Source organism: Phyllobates terribilis, unplaced genomic scaffold (genome assembly GCF_046119375.1).
Source record: "Phyllobates terribilis strain yellow unplaced genomic scaffold, ASM4611937v1 Scaffold_8__6_contigs__length_399053987, whole genome shotgun sequence".
NCBI classification, from domain to species: Eukaryota; Metazoa; Chordata; class Amphibia; order Anura; family Dendrobatidae; genus Phyllobates; species Phyllobates terribilis.
This window is the reverse complement of record NW_027362768.1, coordinates 290,023,603-290,040,994: the sequence shown is the minus strand read 5'-3', so window position 1 is coordinate 290,040,994 and position 17,392 is coordinate 290,023,603. Positions and strand designations below refer to the sequence as shown.

At 42.5% G+C, this 17,392-nt stretch overlaps 2 protein-coding genes and 1 pseudogene across 7 annotated transcripts in view; 1 reads left to right on the top strand and 2 right to left on the bottom strand.

The window, feature by feature from the left end:
- Window positions 1-11,985, top strand: part of TMPRSS6 (transmembrane serine protease 6) — a 275,703-nt gene extending 263,718 nt beyond the window's left edge. For all 3 annotated transcript variants that reach the window (XM_073644385.1, XM_073644384.1, XM_073644386.1), the window contains 3 exons: window positions 3,718-3,992; window positions 7,265-7,401; window positions 10,364-11,985. In XM_073644385.1, coding sequence (XP_073500486.1) covers window positions 3,718-3,992; window positions 7,265-7,401; window positions 10,364-10,534 — 583 coding nt within the window. In that variant the 3' untranslated portion in view covers window positions 10,535-11,985. The remainder of the gene's footprint in view (window positions 1-3,717; window positions 3,993-7,264; window positions 7,402-10,363) is intronic.
- A 1,781-nt stretch (window positions 11,986-13,766) lies between these two features.
- KCTD17 (potassium channel tetramerization domain containing 17) overlaps window positions 13,767-17,392 on the bottom strand; it is a 39,526-nt gene continuing 35,900 nt past the window's right edge. For 2 of the 4 annotated variants that reach the window (XM_073644383.1, XM_073644381.1), the window contains exon 6: window positions 13,767-14,519. In XM_073644383.1, the coding sequence (XP_073500484.1) occupies window positions 14,433-14,519 (87 nt within the window). In that variant the 3' untranslated portion in view covers window positions 13,767-14,432. The remainder of the gene's footprint in view (window positions 14,520-17,392) is intronic. The other 2 variants (XM_073644382.1, XR_012247782.1) reach the window with 2 other exon arrangements.
- On the bottom strand, window positions 16,007-17,263 carry LOC141156621 (serine/arginine-rich splicing factor 9 pseudogene; annotated as a pseudogene).

The window sequence follows — 17,392 nt, the reverse complement described above, 5'->3', positions numbered from 1 at the left end:
CACCCCATTTCCGGGGGACAGAACAACGGTACTCCCACCAGATAGATGTGCAGGTACGACAGCGTCTGTCCTTGGCTGGAGGGGGGAGGAACATCCCAGTAGTGTAGGAGCAGATAGGGGAGGAACTCTGGGCATAGGTAGGAGCCCATTGGATGCTAGTCACCTGGGCTCGGGTGTCAGAGGGAGTATATAAGGTGGGCACCATCTTAGGACAGGGTCCTGTTCAGAGGAGAGTCTGTGCAGAGAGGAGCTCAGCCAGAGAGGGCTGACAGGGAGCTGTGGCTCCGTCTGGGCCCAGCTCCAGAGCCAGGCCTGAGGCAGAGAGAGAGAGAGAAGGAAGAAGAGGAACACGGAGAAAGGCCCAGAGACGCAAGCATAGAGGGAACCCTGAGATCCTACGAGAGAACTAAAACGGGTGAAGGGTTGGCAGAGAAGGGTACCGGATCCCAAACTGGTGGAGGTTAATCATCCTTAGCCAGGAACCGGAGGTCGTGGTCAAGCTTTGGCACGACCCCTCGCCACATCCACCAGGAAGGCACGCCACATAGGGTCAGGGAAACCGGAGAGAGGTTTTGCCCCCATAAGGCCCGAGGAAGCCGGACAAAGGTGGGTCCCTGGTGGGGACGGCCAGTAGGAAGGAAAAGAGGGGAGCTCAGGACCACGCTCTGGAACTGCCTGGGAGTTGGCCGAGTCCCTGACCTGGTGGACGCAGCACGGCTCGGGTGGTCCTACTGTGCACAAGGGACCTGATAAAGAACTGTGAGTAAAGCTTTTGAAACTGCACCTCAAGCCTCCGTGTTCCGTCGTCGCACCTGCACCATCGGTACTGGGACACCCGCACCATCACTCCCATTATCATCTCTAACATAGCTGCCCTGAGGCCATACCCCTCCCGTTGGGGGTTATACCATCCACGCTGCACATCCGTACCACCGGCCTCAGCGGACTGCACTGCAGCGGCGGCTTCGTAGCCGCATTCAACGGGTGGCGTAGTCGGACACTAATACCATCATAACAATAACGCCACTTAGTTTGACACCCTGGGCACGGACTGGGTCACCGCCACGAGGACTACTACCCCTATCTGATCCGGCTCCGGGTATTCCCCGCGTGCGCAACGCTACACAAACATGGCCCAGGGGGCGCGTCACCAACAGTAACTAAAAAGTCATGGACTGCATCTTCACATAAAGTTCCACCCAAGAACACGGTGATGAAGACAGAGGACTACCAATCATCACAGATAGCTCGCACACCGGGCTTCATATATTTGACTTGACATAGAAGCTTTTTCAACATTAGAAAGTGGAAATGGCAACCAAACGTCTAATACATATGTGAGGGGGGCTTGCAAGTCATATCTACTGGGGGAAAAGGATCAGATGCTGAATTTCAACAGATCAAGTCTTTTTTTTTCTTTTAGAAAGGTTGTCTAGCAGTATTTCAATCCCCCATTGCTTGAAAGCTGTTTTATGCATTTGACCACCCTAATAAAACTGCTAAGCATTACCAGTTAGCTACATGTATTCCCTTACTGCATCACGCATATCACTCAACACCATCCATCAACATTTGCTACAATACTGGAGGTAGAAAAAATGTACTTAAATCAGAACTAAACTTTTCTGTGACGCTAGTAACTACTCACGGACAAGCCGTGAGGTAGGGTAGTCAAGAGGTCCGAGGTCAAAAGCCAAGAGAGTATGTCACAGACAGAGGGGTGAGGCGTAGGTATAGTCAGGAAACAGAACTGTCATTCACTGCATCCAGACACTCAGGAGGAATCATGACACTACCCCCTTTTCTAGTGGGGGCCACCAGACCCCCAGGTTTCCTAGGAAACCTACAATGGAAGGCTGGATCAGACAATCAACATTCATGGAACAAGCCAGGACCCAGGATCTCTCTTCGGGTCCATATCTCCTCCAATGAACAAGATATTTGAGTGCATTTCGGACCCTTTGAGAATCCACAAACCTCGTACTCTAACCCTCCATCAATGGAAACTGGAGGAGGCAGAGACGAGGGAGACAAAACAGAAGGGGTAAATTCTTTCAACAGGTTAGTGGATCATAACAAAAGGGCTAGGCAAACGGATGGTCAAGACAAATCATAGATGGAGAACCAAAGATCAGAATACCATACGAGGAGCACAGAACAAGCACACACCTCATGAGCAAAGCTACAATTGGCAGCAAAGGCAGAGAACTTGGTTAAATAGCCAGGTAATTACTATGGACAAGAGACACATGGATGAAGAATCGGTACACCTTGTTCCTGATTGGATGGCTAGACTGTCACTCCTGACACTGACAGCTCAGCACAGCCCAGCATCCGATTGGACGGCTCAGCTGTCCATCACCATACTGACAGCTAAGCACGCCCCATTCCTAGATTGGACGGCAGAACTGTCATTCACTGCATCCAGGCCCTCAGATAGGAGGAATAGTGACATTTTCAATATTTTTATATGTTTTTGAAACCGATATAGTAGTGCTGATTGGTTGGAGTCTTTGTGTTCAAATTATGCCTGATGAAGTGCAAAAGTGAAATATGGGCTCAATTGAAAGTGCATCCGTACATTGCTCTCTAAGATAAGGTAAGCGATTCTGCTCCTTGGTGTGAGTGAAAGGTGGTGGTCTCAGAACCCAGATCCCCATGATTAACACTACTAAAGAGGGGCTACATCAAATCAAAAATATTTAAACGTTTAGTTACCTTTTAATCGTTGTGATTACAGATTACCATTGCTGGATTTGAAGACAATGCATCATTGGTTATAGTGTAACTTTATGCACTTAGTTACAACTTTTGTTCATCTACTTATTAAGGCTCTGTTCACATGTCCAGTTGTCATCCTTTTGTAATGAATCCAGCATAAAAAAAAAAACTGGATCTGTTACAAACAAACCGAAAACGGATGCACACGTTGGTTTCTGTTTTACACCCATTTTGGTACCGTTTGCAAGGATCCTTTTAACTAAAGGAGTATCTGAATATATTTGAATATATCTAGCGCCCGATTTATAATTTGCACTTTCCTTTTTTTTTCTCTTGTGGTATTAGTTGCTGTTTTGGGAGAAAATTCTTCAAAATGGTGCACATAGTTCATGAATTTGGTGCAAAGCCAAAAATTTTCTTTTTTTTCTATTTTTTACTGTATTTAAGGCTATGTGCCCACGTTGCATTTATGAAGCAGAAAATTTCTGCTTCATTTCTGCAAGTCCTCTCCCGGAAAAACGCATGTGGAATTCCGCACGCGTTTATCGCGCATTTTTCGCGCGTTTATCACGCGTTTTCCACATGCGGAATTGCCTTGCGTTTTTTATGCATTGGACAAAGGCAATTCCGCTTGCGGAAACGCAAAATTAAATGACATGCTGCGGATTTTTGAACGCGGCATAAACGCTGCGGAAAAATCCGCAGCATGTGCATAGAACTTGCGGAATCCCATTGGGGACCATGGGGTGCGGGTTACCAAGCGTTTTACAAGCGTTTCCGCTGCGGAAATTCCGCATCAAAAACGCTTGAAAAACGCTACGTGGGCACACAGCCTACTACTTTTTTAGTGCCAAAAGTCCCAAGTATCCCAAAATATAGGCATATTCAAAAATACACCAAGGAAATAACTATTGGACATGTGAACATAGCCTTATTCTCACTCTATATGTTTAATTTATACATCTCTGTATTGTCTACATTATCTGAATATTTCAGTCTCTCCACTCCGGAAGTTTGGACGGTCATTTTGGGAAAAGTGCGCCTTAGTAGAAGTAGCCAGAAGGAGATGGCATTCAAAGTTAGACAACTGATCATCCATCCTTACCACGATCAGGACACGCATGACTACGACATAGCCCTAGTCCAGCTGGACCACCCCGTTCCCCTCACCTCTTCACATGTCCAACCCATTTGTCTTCCTGCCAGTGCTCACCATTTCCCAACTGGTTCAACATGTTGGTTGGCAGGTTGGGGAGCAACAAATGAGTACGGTAAGTCATGGATGTTTTAACCCCTTCACTCAGTTTTCAATTTTCATTTTTTGCACTTTCCTCCACTTCTTCCAAAAGCCTTACCTTATTTCATTTTTCATCAAGGTATGAGTATGGGGGATTTTGTTAGTAGTTTTAAATTACACCATTAATTTGACCATATAACTGAAAAATGGGAAAAAATATTCGAAATGGTGAAAAAAAACACACAATTCCACCATTGTTTTGAAATTTTGTTTTTACAGCTATTATTGTGTGGTAAAAATGACCTGGCAACATGATTGTCCATGATATTCCAAAAGTACAGTTGCAGTGATATCAAACTTGTTTAGTTTCTTTTTTAATTTTAGTACTGAAAAAACAATCAACAATTTGTAAAAATAAAAAATGTGATTTGTGTAGCCATTTTCTGAGATTCGCAACTTTTTATTTTTCTGTCGCTGCAGCAGGGAGAGGGCTTATTTTTTTTGCGTTGTGAGATGATGTTTTATTGATACCACTTCGGGGTTCATACGATGTTTTAATAGCAGTTTATTGCATTTTTGGGGAGGATGTGTTATGATAGATGGTAATCCTGGCATTTCGATTTTTTATTAAATGGTGTTTACTGTACAGGGGAAATCATTTTATGTTTTGATAGATTAAATGCAGCGATATTGAATATGTTTATTTTATTATTTTTTGAATGTCTATTTTTAATGGCGGAAAGGAGTGTTTGTATGAATTTTTATGGGTTTATTCATTTTTGTTAATATTTAAAAATATTTTTTTTTCCTTTTTAAATCTGCAATCATCAGGCCACAGTATTGCAGTAATGTATGTACTGTATGTATGTGTATATATATACAGTACAGACCAAAAGTTTGGACACACTTTCTCATTTAAAGATTTTTCTGTATTTTCATGACTATGAAAATTGTACATTCACACTGAAGGCATCAAAACTATGAATTAACACATGTGGAATTATATACTTAACAAAAAAGTGTGAAACAACTGAAAATATGTCTTATATTCTAGGTTCTTCACAGTAGCCACCTTTTGCTTTGATGACTGCTTTGCACACTCTTGGCATTCTCTTGATGAGCTTCAAGAGGTAGTCACCGGAAATGATCTTCCAACAATCTTGAAGGAGTTCCCAGAGATGCTTAGCACTTGTTGGCCCTTTTGCCTTCACTCTGCGGTCCAGCTCACCCCAAACCATCTCGATTGGGTTCAGGTCTGGTGACTGTGGAGGCCAGGTCATCTGGCGTAGCCCCCCATCACTCTCCTTCTTGGTCAAATAGCCCTTACACAGCCTGGAGGTGTGTTTGGGGTCATTGTCCTGTTGAAAAATAAAAGATGGTCCAACTAAACGCAAACCGGATGGAATAGCATGCCGCTGCAAGATGCTGCGGTAGCCATGCTGGTTCAGTATGCCTTCAATTTTGAATAAATCCCCAACAGTGTCAACAGCAAAGCACCCCCACACCATCACACCTCCTCCTCCATGCTTCACGGTGGGAACCAGGCATGTAGAGTCCATCTGTTCACCTTTTCTGCGTCGCACAAAGACACGGTGGTTGGAACCAAAGATCTCAAATTTGAACTCATCAGACCAAAGCAGATTTCCACTGGTCTAATGTCCATTCCTTGTGTTCTTTAGCCCAAACAAGTCTCTTCTGCTTGTTGCCTGTCCTTAGCAGTGGTTTCCTAGCAGCTATTTTACCTGCTGCACAAAGTCTCCTCTTAACAGTTGTTGTAGAGATGTGTCTGCTGCTAGAACTCTGTGTGGCATTGACCTGGTCTCTAATCTGAGCTGCTGTTAACCTGCGATTTCTGAGGCTGGTGACTCGGATAAACTTATCCTCAGAAGCAGAGGTGACTCTTGGTCTTCCTTTCCTGGGGCGGTCCTCATGTGAGCCAGTTTCTTTGTAGCGCTTGATGGTTTTTGCAACTGCACTTGGGGACACTTTCAAAGTTTGCCCAATTTTTCGGACTGACTGACCTTAATTTCTTAAAGTAATGATGGCCACTCGTTTTTCTTTACTTAGCTGCTTTTTTCTTGCCATAATACAAATTCTAGCAGTCTATTCAGTAGGACTATCAGCTGTTTATCCACCAGACTTCAGCACAACACAACTGATGGTCCCAATCCCATTTATAAGGCAAGAAATCCCACTTATTAAACCTGACAGGGCACACCTGTGAAGTGAACACCATTTCCGGTGACTACCTCTTGAAGCTCATCAAGAGAATGCCAAGAGTGTGCAAAGGAGTCATCAAAGCAAAAGGTGGCTACTTTGAAGAACCTAGAATATAAGACATATTTTCAGCTGTTTCATACTTTTTTGTTAAGTATATAATTCCACATGTGTTAATTCATAGTTTTGATGCCTTCAGTGTGAATGTACAATTTTCATAGTCATAAAAATACAGAAAAATCTTTAAATGAGAAGGTGTGTCCAAACTTTTGGTCTGTACTGTATATATATATATACACATACATATATATACTGTATATATATATTTTATATATATATATATATATATATATATATATATATATATATATATATATATACACACATATGTATATTGTGTGGTCGCACCCTTAGTTGCCCAGTCTATGGCTTCAGCAGGGCACCGAGTGCCATGACATCCCATCAGACCTCTAAGATCTTGCTGGGGAGGACCTTGATCGCCGTGGACTGTGCACCTTAAAAGGAATCTGTCAGCTGGTTTTTGCTATGTAATTAAGAGAAGCATGATTGTAGGGGCAGAGACCCTGATTCCAGCGATGTGTCACTTACTGGGCTGCTTGGTACAATTTTACTAAAATCCCTGTTTTCTCTGCTGTAGATGTAGCAGTGGTCAGAATGCAAAGCTGTGTATAACCCCGCCCACACCACTGATTGGCAGTTTCCTGTGTACTGTCAGACATTTGCCAATCAGTGGTGTGGGCAGGGTTGCACAGATTAGCTGGACTGTCTGGCGCGCGAAGCCTAGTCCTCTAGTAATAATCTCCTGCTGATAAAACACTGATTGTATTGAAACTACAGCACACAGCCTAATATGTGACAGATCACTGGAATCAGGATCTCTGGCCCTATATCTTGCTGCTCTCAGATTAAATAGCAAAAACCTGCTTACAGATTCCCTTTAAATGCCACTGTCAGAGATCGGCAGCAATGCTATAGCATCTGACTAGCCAAGCACAGGAGTAATTCTTTATAAAGCACAGTGTGTTATCAGTGCATCTGCACCCGCCTGATCCAGACTTTGTGTTTTAGGTCCTACCACTGACGTTCTTCTGAAGGTTGACCTTAAGTTAATTTCTCATGATATCTGCTCCGACCTCTACCACTATCAGATAACTCCACGGATGTTCTGTGCAGGGTATGCTGATGGGACTAAAGATGCATGTCTGGTATGTCATTATGCAATGGCCTTAAATGTTATTATCTATTTCATTAGACCATAGTCCTTTGATATTTTTTATCTATGGATTCAACTACTGATTATACTGCACTAAAATCCCTTAGACAGATATTTCATGATTTAATATATTAGCTAATGATTATAATTTAGAAATAAAGGTATCGGGCCATTTATTACATAAGAGCTTAAAAACCTGCTCACATCCCATTCTTCTACCAGAGCTGCAGACCTGTCTGTTTGATCAATGGTGTAGACCAGAGAGTCTCAGCTTCGTCTACTGGGACCTGAACCTGGTAATACCCGGTCCTCATCCGTGGTCAGAGTCAATGGCAGTGCTATAGTGAATGCTAATTTGTCTCCTGGACCCAGAATACTGTTAAAATAAGTCCTAGTATTGCAGGATCTGATTGCTGCAGTCAGAGACGGGTCTGTGCCGCAGGCGTAATGATGACCGCTCTTGTGGAAATAAACTCCAGCCTCACAATTTGAGAAGCTCTGGTTTAGATCAAGGATAAGTCCCGTGTAATGCATCCATGAGGGAACAGCATAATACCGAGCATTGTGTCACATCATCCATTTAGCAACAGCAACATAAGAGGTGTGCTGGGTCATATAAAGCATGATAATCAGGGTTATTCCCAAAATAGCAAGTTATCCCCTATCCATAAAATATGAAAACTTGCTGATCACTGGAGCTCCGACCGCTAGTACTCCCATCTAGAGAACAGACCTCTGGTACCCCGAGAACGAGCAGTGCAGCCTCATCTTGAATGGAGCAGAGCACTGCATGATCATGCTCCTCTCTATGTCTATAGCAGGGGTGGGCAATTCATTTTCCCGAGGGGCCACATGCGGAACAGTGACTATTGTGGAGGGCTGTATTAATGAGTTGAAATTAGTTCTGTTCAATATTAACATATCATTGTTATTATTTTACATTAATTTTAATTTTATGTCATCAAATTCATATAATTTACAGATTTTTATAAAAAGCAGTAAATCATACTGCTCCTGTTATTCAGCCATTGTACTATGATGAACAGCTTCCCAAAAACAGTATGATGTCTTCAAAGCCTCCACACACAGTATAATGGACCCAGTACACAGTATGATGCACCTTACTGCCCCCAACACAGTGTGATGACCCCCACAACTCCGCACACAGCATGACGCCCCACAAGCACCCAAAAAGTATGATGCCAGACACATGGTCTCCACAAAGTATAATTGCCTACACAGTCTCAGTCTCACACACAGTATAATCTCCCCACAACATGATCCATGATAGCCCCCCAACAAAGTATGATGGCTCCCACAGCTCCCCACACAGTATTATGACCACAGCCCCCCAAAAGGTCTGATTCCACACATAAAATTAGTATACTCACACAGTATGATCCCCTACATTTCTCTATATACAGACTGATGACCCTCACAGAATGATACCCCATATCCCCCATTATTATGTCCATCACAGCCCCCAGACATTATGATGGCCCCACAGCCTCCTATACACAGTATAATCCCCACAGACACCAAATGTACTCCCCCCATAAGTGAATGAGAAAAAATTACAAGCAAATGTTACTCACCTTACCCCTGTTCCCCGGGTGCACTGCTCCGGTCAGCGCACTGACTAAGAGCCGGAGAAACAAATGGGCTATTCTGCGCTGCCGTGGAGAAAAAATGAAAGATGCCAATCCAATTTCAGGTGGTTTTATTCGTTAACACGTTTCAAAGTATATAACTTCTTTATCAGGACAAACCATGATCGTTGTTATATATTTCGAAACGTGTTGACGAATACGACCACCTGAAATTGGATTGGCATCTTTCATTTTTACACCACGGCAACGCAGAATAAACCATTTGTTTCTCCAGTTCTATGCAATTATCTCCTCGTGGATCTGCAGCAGCCTTAAGCGTCATAAGTGGTTATATGTACACAACCCAATCAGGGGAGCACAATCGTGCATATCCTTCTATATTATTACCTATTTACGCTTTGTCTCCTCTCCAGTTTCTCTCTTGGACCTAAGAGCCGAGCATACCCATCTTCCATTTTCAAGATGGTGCTCTGCAGAGCCCTGTTCTTGGGGATGGCTTGTTATCTTTGAAATAACAAATTAAGCTTTGGGTTTCATTCAGTGCGCACATTGGGGTCGGCCAAAGGGATCATAAACACACATTCACTCAACATACAGTGTGCCTAAAGCGTTTGAATGGAAAGCAGTGTTGCACACTTTCAGGGTTTTCAGCAAATACGCCAAATGGGTGATAATTACACTGCCTTAGTCCTATTAAGTGAGTCCATAACATACTACACAGGACACATCTATGGGACATAATAATCCGGTGCGCTAGCAAGAATCTGCTGCACAGGATCAGCAAAGGTCTATTCCAATGCAGAGGAGGGTCTAGAGAGGCAAAGCTCAGAACTTCTACAGCACTCCCCATGTGCTTTCAATGGCCATTTTGAACTCTGATAAAGGGGCCCCTGAACATGTGAATGGCAGCAGTGAGGATCAAAAGTTAGGCACCCGGTATGATGACTTTTCTTTAGGAAAAGGCTTGGACTGGCCAAAAGGAGAACAGGAGAATCCTCCGGAGGGTCACCACCCTCTTATATGAGCAGTTCTTGGCACAATATACTTGAATCACTATGTACAGACAAAGGCAGCATCTTATTCATGTAACAATCTGCCCAGATCATTGTTATATAAATTTGTGATTGAGGATAATGTCACATTTACATGTAGCTGAAAAGTGGGACCCTGGAGTTGGTTACTGGTGGACCCTTGGCACCCCAATCTGACACTGATTAGGAATATCCGCATAAGCAAAAGAATGATGGCACTCCCCAGCACGATGGCATCTTCTTTTATTACACTTTTAGCCGTTATAATAACAGACTGTAGGGGAGCTTTACTAACCAACTTCTTATATTGCAGGGTGACTCTGGCAGTCCACTTGTATGTAAAGAGCCAGGGGGGCGCTGGTTCCAGGTTGGACTGGTAAGCTGGGGCGCAGGCTGTGCCATTCCGAAATTTTATGGTGTATACAGTCGTATTACTAAATTTGTTGGGTGGATCCACAATATCACAGGCCAAGCCAACAAGTAATACTCCAATAATAACATTAACTTGAAGTGAAGAATTTCCTCCTATTACTGAAGACTATCAAAGATTGAGAAGTGCTTCTAAACCCAGGATTGTAGAGAATAATAGTGAAAGTTATAATTATAACATTTTGTTCCACTCATTGAAAAAATAACAATACATTGTCCATGAAATCTGAACAATGTTACACGAAGGCCGACATGAGCCGAGTCCTGCAATTTGGAATTAATCAAACGTTATGACCAAAAAGGATTATAATGATATTCCACATTAATGAAGAATAGGAACAGATTTAATTAAAACAACATGGGTGTCATGAGTTTATTTGGCAGATGGTAAAGTTTTAATTAAAGTGAAAAAAGAATGCCAATTTCTTATTAAATAGAGAAAACTATTTCCGAGGATATTCTATAGGGTTACAGGAGACATCACCACTGAATTTTATGTTGGCCTGTTCTGTCAACAGAGTGTGTAACCCTTATCTCTCTTCTCCTGACCACTCTTCTAAGGTAACACCCGACCATGAAAGTTGATCTTTGATGTGGTCAAATCAGCTTAGAACAGTGTTTCTCAACTCCAGTCCTCAGGACTCCCCAACTGATCAGGTTTTCAGGATTTCCTTAGTATTGCACAGGTGATGGAATTATTATCAAGGCATCAAAAAATGCCACAGGTTCTCTCACATGTGCAATACTAAGGAGATCCTGAAAACCGGATGTTTTTGGGGTTCCTGAGGACTGGAGTTGAGAAACACTGGCTTAGAAGATAGTTCAGGGGAAGAGAGATAAGGCTGGTAACACATTCTGTAGTCTGCAATGTACTTTCATACTTTGAGGCTGTTCAAGTAAACGGCCCAAACATTTTTAAAGAAATCCTGTTGCAAAATAGTTTTTTTGTTTGGATAATACAGAGGGAGTCACTGAAAAGAAGGCCTAATATTCTAACCAAATATAAACCAAAAAATACACTACATCCATTCATGTATGTGTAATCAATTGCATTACATGCGATGCTGGAAGCAATCTCTATTTTTTGCCAGACATATTTTGACACGCGGCGCTCCATGTTCCTGAAAGTATCGGCAGATCAGGGGGACTAGTAGCAATTTAACGCTGGATGTTTGTCTTTAAGTCTTCCACACTGTGAGGCTTGTTCCAATAGACTTTTCCTTTGAGCATACCCCAAAGGAAGAAGTATGGTGTTGTCGGATCCAGCCCCAAGCCACTTTAAAATTATCCTGTTGCCGAAAAAGGACTCAATTGCTGCCATGCTTCTTGCCGATACGAGACGCGTTGTCCCAATTTATTGGAAGTAAACTTTCCTTAAAAAGGTTTCCCCACGAACAAAGTTAATTTTAATCAACAGTTTAATCAATAGATCTTTGAATAAAACTAGGTTCCACAATTGGATGTGTTTAAAAATATGTTCCTGTGCTGAGATAATCTTATAAATGTGCCCCTGCTGTGTACTGTGTAATGGCTGTGTCTGACCGTACAGGAACATGGTCTGATTATACCACAGCTCCTGGGCAGGGGGGGAAGCAAAAGAGTATACAGATATTACAGCATGGGATCACAGCTAGTTCTTTCTTTGAGGTAAAACATTGCTTAAAGACAGGCAGTGAAATGTTTTGCCTCACATAAAGAATAATTTGTGATCCCCTGCTGTAATGTCTGTATACTCTCTTTTGTTTCCTCCCCTGCCCAGGAGATGTGGTATGATCAGACCATGTTCTTGTATGGTCAGACACAGCCATTACACAGTACACAGCAGAGACATATTTATAAGATTATCTCAGCACAGGAACATTATTTTAACACATCCAATTGTGGAGTTAATTTTTATCCAAGATTACGGTAATTAAAATGTACTTTGTTCTTAGGAAAACCCCTGTAACTCACAATCATCCAGCTGATTCGCAAACTGTCCAGGTACACATCAATGTTCATGGTGGTGTCAAAGAAACTTGGGCCTAAGATGTACAACTTAGACATTGCATGTTATACACCGACTTTTTGATCATGGAGTTCTTTTTGGCAAGTAACAAAGGGATTTTCAGTGGCCCATACACGAGTGCCTGGCACTACCTCATTGATCCTGTCTTGTTCGCAGCTCCATACACTGCGGAGCACAGTGCACTTCACTTCGTTCAGATTTCTTCCTTCTACCGAGAATAATCACAGAATATTCTGGACCTCTTCCAAGTGAATCTTCCTTTAAATGCATTAAAGTAGAAAATGTCCCCATCGGTGGTAAACATTGTTGGCCTGGCCTGAAAGGTGGGGAGCCAACTTCTGCAATCAGCCATTTGAAAGGGCCATGATGCTCTGGCAAGTGAAATATCACGTCGTTGTTTACACAGGCATAGTGCCTCATTTACTTGGCTCCTCCACTTTTCTGAACAGCAGCGGTCTCAGTCGTATGGATTAGCCATCAATGTTTAAGTTTCGGAAACCCCTTTAAAGGGCATCTGTCATTAGGATCAACCCTCCAAAGCCGTCTATATGGGCATGTAGGTAATAGGAAGCTGAAAAAATGACACCTTTATATCTGCGATTTGATGTCTTATTCATGAGAAATCCACATTTTTCTTAATATGTAAATGAGCTGTTAAGATCTATGGGCCGGACACTGATCTCCCTGAGAATCTGCCTCCAGAGCTTATTTTAAATCAAAGTGGGTGTTACCAGTGTGAGACATGTAATGACTGACCATCAGCTCTCCTGATCTACATGTCTCACACTGGTAACTCCCCCTTTCATTTATAATAAGCTCTGTAGGCAGATTCTCAGGGAAAGCTATGGCCGGCCCATAGATCTTAACAGATAATTTACATATTAAGAAAAATGTGGATTACTCTGGAATAAAAAATCAGATTGTAGATATCAAGATTTAATTTTATTCAGCTCTGTTGTCTATGTCCTTCCCACACCGCACAATTTACTTTATGTTCTATACACAGAATGTCCAATGAACCACAATATAAACCTGATCAAGTCCTTTCAGCCAAAAAAAAGGTTATTCTTTATCCCTCATTATAAAAAGATAGTAAAACAAATTCACCCAAGACAAGACAAGACATGCGCTTCATATTAGTGAATTATTGTTAAGAGTATAAGATACAAAATATCTTGATTGTTCGCCTTTCGAGAGGGCTACTATGTGTAACGTAGTGCATACTGTGTATTGTGGGCTTGCATGAGTACATACAGTATCAATAAACAATGAGACACACTGGTGTGAAAAAGTCTGCTTTATTTGAGGTATTGATTGACAAAAGAAGACTGTAGAGCAATGACCATAATGTCTGGAAAAAAGAGGGAGAAAGATGAATATGCAGGTGAGAAAGTGTTAAAATGACACAAAACACACAAAACAAGAGTGAACCCTTTTTGTAGAGATGGCCAAATTGCGTGGAGACATCACTTTAATATTAAGAAACTAAAAATGAGTCAATCTGTGAAAGGACAAGACAATAGAGCAGCGATGTGAAACTCAAACACACAGAGAGCCAAAATGAAAAACTTGGACAAAGTCTCAGGACAACAAGTATAATGGGTTTTACATAGTCCTCCATACAGAGTAATGGCCCCACATAGGGGTGGCGGTTTTGGTGTCGCGGGCCAAACATAGAAGCCCTGAGGGCCAAATTTGGCCCACAGGCCAGAGTTTGACATGTATGCAATAGAGGCTGAAATGAAAGGACACATCAGTCCTCATTTTCTTATATAGGGGAATTATAGAGCGTACGCCAATCATCGAAACACCAGTAATGCAAATTTCCACAATGGAGATAGAGAAATGATAGATAGATGAGGAGATAGACTTTATGAAAGAGACACGGTAATGCATGTAATATATGGGGTCGGATGCACATGTCCATATGGGAGACTCACTGGAGTTAATGTCCGCTTTCTCTGTCCCTTTCCTGGAAGACGATATAGTCAGGGTTTAGCACATTCTCTTCATCCTTTTCGGCATCTAAACTCTGCAATGAGAAAAGATCTACAGTGAGAAAAATATTCTTAAAGAAGCATTTCGACTGTAGACTTTATGACAGCCAGTGCCCATTCGATGTAGACAATCCCTTATAAATTCATCCATTTTACAATTTAAAAGAAGATGTAACTTATCAAGTCAGAACATTTTCTGTACAAGTTAAAGGGAATCTGTCAGCAGGTTTTTGCTATGTAATCTGAAGACATCATTCTGTAGGGGTTAAAACACAGATTTCAGGGATGCCTCTCTTATCAAGCTGAGGTTTTGTTTACTTGCAATGATTGTTTTACCATCAGGAGCTTATCATTGCTGGGACACAGCACTGTGCCTCCTGGTCCGACTCTGCCTCCTTCTGTGATAAGCTGCTCACTGTATATGTACTCTGAGAGCCTGGTGGGGATGAGGTTAGCTTTCTCAGCTCTACTTCATGCTTAATGTAAAAGCTCTGATTGTGTCAGAACAGCGGCACCAAGTAAACTAAGTGATACATCGTTGGATTCAGCTTCTTTTTGCCTACATTATGCTGCTCTCAAATGAGGTAGCAAAAATCTGCTGACAGATTCCCTTTAAGTGAAATTATATCCTGTAAGAATTTTAAGGCCATTTACGGCTCTCAGCTGTTATGTAGGCTAGTAAGTTATACACGGTTAACATTGAGATATAATATATTGTATACTGATTGTGAAGACCCGGGGTCTTCCGTGGGCATAATACTACTCAGACAACACAGGGTGAGGGTAAAACAGTGTGGCAATACCTTATTGAACCACCAAACAGACAATAAACATACAGAATAGTTCCAGCAAATACTCAAGATGGTGTAAGTTACAGAGTCTCGCCCTTCCGCTGGCCCACCGGCAGTGGAACAGAGAGATATGTCGCCAGGTGACCTGATTGTCCCAACTTGGATTTCCTCACAACATCTCTGAGAGTTCAGTGATATTCAATGCGGCAGAACTGTATTCCCCTTGATGGAGCCATGTGTTCTAATTGCTGTCCTGAAGAGTCTCTCTTGGCTGTCTCTTTGTAAAGTCTCCCTGCTACAGAGGCCTATGTCCCTTAAATAGTTCACAATTGTCCTTTCAAGCACACATCCACAGGTCAAGGATTTCGGATGATATTATTCCTTAGGGCTCGAGTATCCACAGCTCATTCCCCAAGATTGACTGGCAAACATCCTACAATGGTTTTTAACTTATCTAGCAATCATCCATTGTTCAGAGTCCCTGTATTGCAAAACTGGTAGACGATACATTGTAGGAGCTGATATAAGATGTGAATAGCAGCCATTAATCAATTACCAATATCACCTCAAATGATCAGCATTCAGGTTTATACGAATAATAGTCTGTGTTGAGCAACCAAAGAAGAATACAAGTCAACATAACAATAAAGATGTATGGTTCCTGACCTATGGCATGTATGTCTGGCATAATTAATAACAAAAGCTGGGTTGTCACATACCCCCCTTCCTTCTTAAGTAGTCAGACGTGATAGGTTTCCTATCACCCTCATTGGGCACAGTCCATCAGCATGTCTTTAAGCACAGACACAAATGTAAGAGGTCTCACCTTCATGAGAACGAAACTTTGTACCATCCAGTTTCCTCAAAACATATTCCATATCTTCTTTGTGAATGAATTCGACAATCCCCATGCCATCATTGTGCACATCAGCGTGGCAGACACTTCCAGCTTCTCTCATATGATCTTTTAGATTCTGCCTGCTTCTCGATGGTGGAAGCTTGGAGACGAGGACTCTGTTTTCAGTTCTCCGGGGAGGGGGTCCATTCCACCAGGGGACTCCTCTATATCCTCCCCTTGGTCTCTGGCTTGACCTGTGAAACTCCACATGTAATTCACGAGAACCAAACTCATATCCATTGTGCCCGCACACAGCGTTCTCCGCATCCTGCAGATCCTGGAAGCCGATGAAGGCAAATGGTGCGGCACTGCCTCCCCCACGATTCTTCAGTTCGATGGCACGGATCCGCCCATACCGATGGAACAACTCCACCAGCTCCTTTTTCCGTACATCTTGTGGGGGTGAAATATCTGAACTGGCAGGTGTGATGGAAGGCCCAATTTTCCGAGGTCCCTGGGCCTTGATATCACTGACCTTGACTGGCTGGAGGTGGTTATGGAGGTTGACCGGTGTACAGTGGTCAACCTGCCATATAGTGTAAACAGGGATATCACTTCCTCCTCTGCTGGTGTATCCTGAGGGTAGCATCCCTCAAGCCCTGATGGCTCGTCTTGACAGACGTTGACTTGATGGGCCCGTTGACCTGATTGTCCCTACGTGGATTTCCTCATAATGTCTGTGAGAGTTCAGTGATATTCAATGGAGCAGATCTGTATTCCCATTGATGGAGCCATGTGTTCTGATTGCTGTCCTGAAAAGTCTCTCTTTGCTGTCTTTTTGTAAAGTCTCCCTGCTACAGAGGCCCATGTCCCTTAAACAATTGTCCTTTCAAGTACACATTCACAGGTCAAGGATTAGGGATGATATTATTCCACAGGGCTCGAGTGTCCACAACTCATTTCCCAAGATTGACTGGCAAACATCCTACAATGGTATTTAACTTATCTAGCAAACATCCATTGGTCAGAGTCCCTGTATTGCAAAACTGGCAGAAGATACATTGTAGAAGCTGATATAAGATGTGAATAGCAGCCATTCATAAACTACCAATATCACCTCAAGTGATCAGCATTCAGGTTTATACGAGCAAGAGTCTGTGTTGAGAAACCAAAGAAGAATACAAGTTCAAAAGTCAACATAACAATAAAGGTTTAAGGCTCCTGACTAGTGATGAGCTGCTTGTTTAACCCTTTCACCGAGCATGCTCAGATGCTTACC